At 66.5% G+C, this 6485-nt stretch overlaps 1 protein-coding gene and 1 long non-coding RNA gene across 6 annotated transcripts in view; one reads left to right on the plus strand and one right to left on the minus strand.

Moving 5' to 3' along the window:
• Window positions 1–3310, plus strand: part of LOC121013913 (uncharacterized) — a 4209-nt gene extending 899 nt beyond the window's left edge. Inside the window, exons 3-4 of the long non-coding RNA XR_005782973.1 lie at window positions 3085–3094; window positions 3299–3310. This is a non-coding gene — a long non-coding RNA (uncharacterized LOC121013913). The remainder of the gene's footprint in view (window positions 1–3084; window positions 3095–3298) is intronic.
• The window catches only part of CAMSAP3 (calmodulin regulated spectrin associated protein family member 3), a 9585-nt gene extending 3100 nt beyond the window's left edge, over window positions 1–6485 (minus strand). Inside the window, exons 1-12 of one of the 5 annotated variants that reach the window (XM_040449766.1) lie at window positions 5872–6485; window positions 5414–5536; window positions 5239–5334; window positions 5037–5069; window positions 4091–4138; window positions 3701–3839; window positions 2953–3092; window positions 2775–2868; window positions 2647–2701; window positions 2432–2505; window positions 2110–2179; window positions 576–1962 (exon numbers count right to left, since the gene is read on the minus strand). In XM_040449766.1, the coding sequence (XP_040305700.1) occupies window positions 576–1962; window positions 2110–2179; window positions 2432–2505; window positions 2647–2701; window positions 2775–2868; window positions 2953–3092; window positions 3701–3839; window positions 4091–4138; window positions 5037–5069; window positions 5239–5334; window positions 5414–5536; window positions 5872–6171 (2559 nt within the window). In that variant the 5' untranslated portion in view covers window positions 6172–6485. Of the gene's footprint in view, window positions 1–575; window positions 2014–2109; window positions 2180–2431; window positions 2506–2646; window positions 2702–2774; window positions 2869–2952; window positions 3093–3700; window positions 3840–4090; window positions 4139–5036; window positions 5070–5238; window positions 5335–5413; window positions 5537–5871 lie in introns of all 5 variants that reach the window. The other 4 variants (XM_040449763.1, XM_040449764.1, XM_040449765.1 and 1 more) reach the window with 4 other exon arrangements.

Raw genomic sequence — 6485 nt, forward strand, 5'->3', positions numbered from 1 at the left:
TGTGGCCTGGGAGGGTCAGAGGTGGGCAGAGCCTAAGGCCACAGAAGGACTTTTATTCTAAGAGCAAGAGAAGCTACCGAAGGGTTTAAACGGGATTGACAAGGTCCAGTTCATAGTAAAAAAAAAAAAAAAAAAAAATCTCTCTGGCTGCTCAGTTGAAGATGGCCAGGGATGGAGGGGTGGGGTGGACAGCAGAGGCCGTTCAAGATGCGGGTGCAGGTGTCCAGGTGAGAGCACCAGGCCAGGCTGGGGGTGCCGTGAGGATGGGGAACAGGGACCAGACATGGGAGAGCGGGGAGGGGAACCGGCAGGGCCGAGGTGGGCAGAGCATGAAGGAGAGCATGAGACAGAAGGAAGTGGAAGACCCCAGCCCTGCTTATCCGCCCGCCCCTGTCCGTCTGTCACCCACCCGTCTGTCCACCCACGCCCACCCTGTCCATCTGTCTATCCACCCACCCACCCATCTGTCCATCTGGCCACGCCCACCTTGTCCTTGCCCACTCCCACCTGGCTCTCCGCCTCCACGCCTGTGCCCACCCACCCCGCCCCTTCCCCAACCTGCTTCAGCGACTCACCTTGTAGAAGAATCCCAGCCCGGCCCGGGGCTCTCCCTCCGAAGACGCCTCCTCCTCTAAGGAATCCTCGGCACCAGGGGGGCTCCCATCTCCCTCGTCCTCGGCCGTGGGCTCTTCCAGGCTGCCCAGTGGGATCTCGATGAGGCCAGGCCGGGCCGCGGGCTCCTCTGGAGGCGACCCCTCCGCCAGGAGGATAGAGGAACGGGTCTGCACGGGCACCTGGCTTGGCGAGAACTTGCGCAGGTGGGGGAGGCTGTCTACATCGTGGGGAGGCGTGAGCACTCTCGTCAGGGGAGCCAGCCGCAGCTCCGCCGGCCGTGCGTGTTTCGGGCTTCGGGGTGTCGGGCTGGGGCCGGGCCCGGGGCTGCGCCGGGCAGCCGGGGCGCGCCGAGCAGGGCTGGGAGATGCGGCTTTGGGACCCACCGTGGGACCAGGGATGACCCACGCGGCAGGCGGCGGGGCAGGCCCAGGGGCCTCGGGCGGAGCCAGGAGCCGCTGCTGCTGGTCCGTGAGCCTCTGCATGTCCCGCTGCAGCGAGCTCAGCGCGGCGCTTAACTTGCTGACCGCCCGGTTATAGTCCCCCAGCCCCTCGGGGGGCACTGGGCCCAGTTCGGGTGAGAAGGTCACTGCCTTGGGCCGCGGGGATGGCTCGCCCTGGCCCTCACCTGCCGGCCGCTCCCCACCGGGGACTGGGCCTGGCTCCGCCTCTGCCTCCGCTTCCCCTCCGGCCTCCCGAGGCTGCACCTGCAGGAAAGCGCTCTTGCCCAGTCGCTGGCGGTGCTTGGCAAAGATGGCCTCGATCCGTCGCTTCTGAGCCTCTATGGCCCGCCGTTTCTCCTCCAGCCGGGCTCCCAGCTCGCTCATCTCGGAGCTCAGGGCCTCTGGTGCCGCGGGGGTGGCCGTCGGGGACCCTGCCTCGGCCTCAGCCCTCACCAGCTGCTTCTTGCGTTCAGCAAAGCTGGTCATCTTCACTTCGGAGTTGTTGGCCGCTGGGGACGAAGCCGCCGCCTTCGGGGAGCCCTCGGATAGGGCCGACGGTTTCGACATCTCCGCCACCGTGCAGGAAGATGGCTTCAAGGGGGCCTCGGGGTGGGGCACGTAGGCGGGTGCTTTGGAGGCCCCCTCGAGTGGGTAGGAGGAAGCCAGCGGCAGTTTGGAGGGCCCCTCGGGGGAGTGGAGGTAGAAGCTGCCGTCAGCAGCCCCGTCTGGGAGCAGCCGGGGCTCGGCACTGTGGATGATCTGCAGGGCCTCCTCGATGGTAGGCAGGTCGCCAGGCTCCGGGGCTGGCTGCACGGGGGTCCGGGCTGGCACAGGGCGCGGGGGGCCCAGGCTGTCTGAGCTGACCGAGCGGAGTAGGACGGGGTCTCCCATGACGACATCCACGTCGCTGTCCAGGCCAAAGGGGGTGCTGAACGACACTGCCTGGGAGAGGGGACGGCTGGGCGGCAGGAGGGAGGGGTCAGCCCCTGGGACAAGCCCCGGCCCCACCCCTGCCCAGCCTGCTCCACCGGCCAGGCCCCTGAGACGCACTCACCTGAGCTGACGGTTCCAGGCCTTGCCGAGGGCCTCCATGTGGGACATGGACGGGGAGGACTTCAGTGAGCCTGGGGAGGGGTGGTAAGCGGTCATTCAGTGGCCACTACGGCGCTGGGCACCCTGGGTGGGGTCCGCCGGGGGGTGTCACTGATGGGCATTATGTGGACAGATAGCTGGGGGCCACTGTGGGGGTGAGTGTCACCACCGGGTCATTCAGGCGCCTGAGGCACCCAGTGGAAGGATCAGGAGGAGAGACAAAGTCAGCCGGGGGTAGTGGCTGCATAGGGGTCTCCAGTGACAAGCTGTACCCCTGCCCTCACCTGTGGATCCACGGAGTGGGGACTGGGAGCCGCCGGGTGACAGGAGTGGGTGGCGGAAATTGAAGACAGGAGAACTGCGAAGAGATGCACGTCAGCCAAGGGCCCCTCCCTGCCCCGCCCCTGCTCACCTCTCCCAGGAGCCGAGAACAGAGAGCATCCCCTAGCCCTGTCACAGGGCCACGGCCACGGAGACTCACCCAATGGGGAAACCATACCTGCAGCCACTGCTGTTCTGGGCGGAAGAGGCCTCCGTGGCCCGGGGGGAGGCCGCTGCAGCAGAGAGAGGAGGGTCAGGCAGGGCCTGGCCTCCCTACCCCGCCCCACACCCCGGGCCAGGCCTCACCATGACCATCAGGAAGGTCCTTAGCCTGCACGAAATCAGGTTTCAGCACCTCAAAGCACATGAACATCTCGGCGAGCAGCACCACCAGGTTGATCTGGAGGCAGAAGGCGGGGTCAGCCACTGGGGCCCACGGCCCCGGACGCCAGCCTCGGCCCACGAGGCCTCGAGACGGCCTTACCTTGAGGGGCGGTGGGACATACAGCAGGTCCTCGAGGGACAGTGGGCAGCCACGAGGAAGGCGGGAGGCACAGAAATCCTGCACCAGCTGGAGGTTGTAGAGGCTGTCCGCCACAGACATGGGGTCCTTGAGGCACACCTCTGTGGGGACAGGATACCTGGGTCCCCAGCTCCATGCAGAGGAGGACGGGGCCCTGGGGAAGCGAGGGCCCAGCAGGCGACACGCACAGAGGCTCTCCTACGGGCCGGGCCTCAGGCCAGGTGCCCTTTACAAAGCGGATACTACAACGGGCTGTTCCTCCGGCCTCTGCAACTATTCCCGGCTGCCGGGAGAACTCGTCCCCCAGGAACTCAAGTCAGAAAGCCTCTCCTAACTACCTCGCCCTCCCTCAGAGCACCTAACGTCCAGAATGTTTTTCTGGATGAAGTTACTGTCTTTCTCTCCCAACCAGGACGTGAGCTGCCTGAGGTCAGGAGCATGTCCGTATTGTGCACCCTGGGTCTCCGGCACCTAAAACAGGATCTGGCACACAGCTCGCGTTCTATAAATATCTGCTGCAGGCGTGAATTCTGGGAAGCACAGAGAAGTTTAGACACTTGCACAAGGTCACACAGCTAACGAGGAGAAGAGATGTTCAAACGCAGGCCCGCCAGTTCTGAAAGCTGCACCTAATCACCGCAGCACTCTGGGGCAGATGCCTGGGTGCCGAGCTCCCACGGACAGGTGCGGCCCAGGCCCACTCACTCACCCTCGAGTCGCAAGAGCTGGGGACAATAGCGGTGGATCGTGGCGGCCAGCGCGGCCCCACTCGCCAGATCTTGGAGGGTGGTCACGGTTGGAAAGCAGGGGGCGCGTCGGGCCACAGCTCGGTCCTTGCGGTATCGGATCTGTGGGTGGGAGCCGGGTTAGGTCAGAGGTCAGGCCGGCCCCCGGGGCAGCGGTCATGCAGGCTGGGTGGGGAGGCCTGGGGTTTCCGCCGTGAGGGGGCGTGAAGCTGGGGGTCCCGGAGCCAGAGTGGGGCCAGCCTGGAGCAGGGGAAGGGCAGCAGCAAGAGGCAAAGGAACTGTCTGCGAGCAGCCGGGCCAGCAGCGCGGGCTGGGGCAGGACTCCTGGGACCCCGGGGCGGGGGATACATTACCATGGGGGGTTTGCTCCCCGACTCCTTCAAACAGAAGGCAATTGCGTGCTGGGGGGAGAGGAGCAGCCGTCAGCGGGGCGGGAGGGGCGCTGACTTGCTGGGCCCCCAAGCACACCTCCAGGGGAGGGGAGAGAGAGCCCTGACTCCTGTCACGAGCCCTGGCCGTCCAGCTCCCTGACTGCGCTCTGGCCGGCTTTGGGGACCCCAGCTCCTCCCAGCCTGGAGGGACCCCACACAGCCAGCCTCCCGTGCAGGGAATCATCCCCCCCCCCCCCAAAAGACCCAGGCCCCAGCTCGGGGAGGGGTTGCGGAGGAAGCGGGGAGGCAGAAGGGGAGGAGCCCCCAACCCAGGCCACAGAGTGGAAGGAGGGAGGCTCTAGAGTGAGCAGAGGCGGGACTCGGTCCACCCGAAGCCCCCACTGGCAGTGGCCACTCGCCCCTTGTGTTTCAGGGATGGACGCCCCCTCCCACCCAAGCCGGGCTTGTCTGCAGGGAAACTGGAGTCTTAGGAAGGTTCTTCTACCTTCTTCTGGGTCTGGGGGCCTTCCTCTTGGCTAAGGGGTCAGGATCCACGTGCCTGATGGGCTAGGGACCCCCTTCAGGGGTGCCGGAAGTCTCCCGCCCTCAGCAAAGATGAACGAGCCCAGAAGCTCTGCCCTCTTGATTACTGGGAGGAGAGGCTCATTCCCTCCCATCCCCCCCCCCCGGCCCCCCCCCCCCCTCCCCCGGTCAGGTAACTGGGGAGTGATCTGCCTTCTCAGTTAACACGCTTCTCTTCTCTTGGTCTACGGAGAGGTTCCCTCTGTGCCCCAGGGCCGGGGTCCCATAGCCTCTGCTCACAGCTGGGAGGAGGTAGGAGAGGGAGCGGACAGGCAGGCAGAACAGACAAGACAGACCAAGCGACAAGCGAGGCAGGCAGACGGGGCGGAGGAACAGCCCCACTTACAGGAACCAGCTTCCAGTACCAGCGGGTGGGGCACTGATGCCAGAGAGGCACAGGGGAGAGCAGCGGGAGGGGCACAGGGGAGACGGCAGAAAGAGAGAGAGAGTCACCTCCAGCCCCCCCCCAGTGCAGCCCTTCCCCTCCCACCCAGCCCTCCCTCCGACCGTCCTCGTGTCCGTCCATTCGTCCGTCGCCCTCGTCTCACCGAGGGCTGTGCGGGGGCCACCCCATCTGCAGGGGCCGCGGGAGAGGCTCTCTGGGCAGCTTCCTGCTCAGTCTTCTCCTGCAACCGCCGGATGGTCTGGGGAGCAGGGAGAGGTCAGCACTGTGCTCCCTGGGCAATGCCGGCCCCCAGCCCACGCCTGCCTGACCCCACCTACCGTGTCCACCCAGAAAAGGAGCTTGTGCTCCAAGCTGGCCAGGGCCAAGGGACCGGGCAGTGTCTTCGTCCACTCGAAGGCGAAGGCAACCATGAGGGCGTCAATGACAGCTAGGTGGGCTCCCTGTGCAGGGAAGGGCTCAAGGGTGAGACCACAGCGAGGGGTGGGGGGTTCCCCTGGCCGCCTCTGAGGGAGAACCAGAGGAAGAACCTCGAGGTGTGTGGGGAGGGGCGTGAAGTAGGAGGGGCTTTGGGGATGAGCCAGGGTTAGTGGGTGGGGCTTCGGGGAAGGAGCCAGGGCAGGGGTCCGGGAAGAACCACTCCTGGCGGGCCCTGTCCTCAAGCGCCTCCTCAAGGACCAGGGTGGCGTCTCTGGGGAGGAGCCAGGCCTCGTGGGAGGAGCCTGGGGGAGGAGCCGCGTCTGGTGGGCGGGGCCTGACGGACCGGGGCGGGGCCTACCATGAGGATAGGCTGGTGCCTCAAGTCGGCCTCCTGCACGGGACGCTCGGGCAGCGCGGGCACCGTGCCCCTCCGCGCCAGCAGGGCCAGGAGCGCGGAGGGACTGGGGGGGGTCTCGAGCTGCGGCAGCACCTGGCGCCAGGCCCGGCAGTAGAGCTCGGCCGAGAGCAGCAGCCGTGTCACCGGGGGCTTCACGTGCTCCTGTGCGTACTGGTCGGTGTAGAAGGGCTCCCACAGCTCCGAGGGCACATGCTCTGCGGGGCGAGGCGGGTGACGGCGGGTCAGGGCCCAGGCATGCATCGGAGGACGGCACGGGACGGGGAGGCTAGGGGACCCGGGCGCGGTTGTGCGGGAGTTCGCCACAGGAAGGGGCTCCAGGCAGAGGGGCAAAGGCCAGGAGGTGGGACAGGCAGTGCCTGGGCGGTGGGGGAAGGGCAGTTCTGGAAGGGGAGAGGCCACCCGCGCCTTGCTGGGAGGGCGGTGGTCTTGCAGGCCCTCCAAGGAGAACAACGACGACAAGACAAGATCACTTAATCCACCTAACTCCCCGGGTGCCCTGCAGGCCTAGGAAGCAGCAGCCAGGGCACAAGTGGTAACTCCAGAAACTGAGGCAC

Source organism: Herpailurus yagouaroundi, unplaced genomic scaffold, assembly GCF_014898765.1.
Source record: "Herpailurus yagouaroundi ecotype Mexico unplaced genomic scaffold, PumYag 200, whole genome shotgun sequence".
In the NCBI taxonomy this organism is placed as follows: Eukaryota; Metazoa; Chordata; class Mammalia; order Carnivora; family Felidae; genus Herpailurus; species Herpailurus yagouaroundi.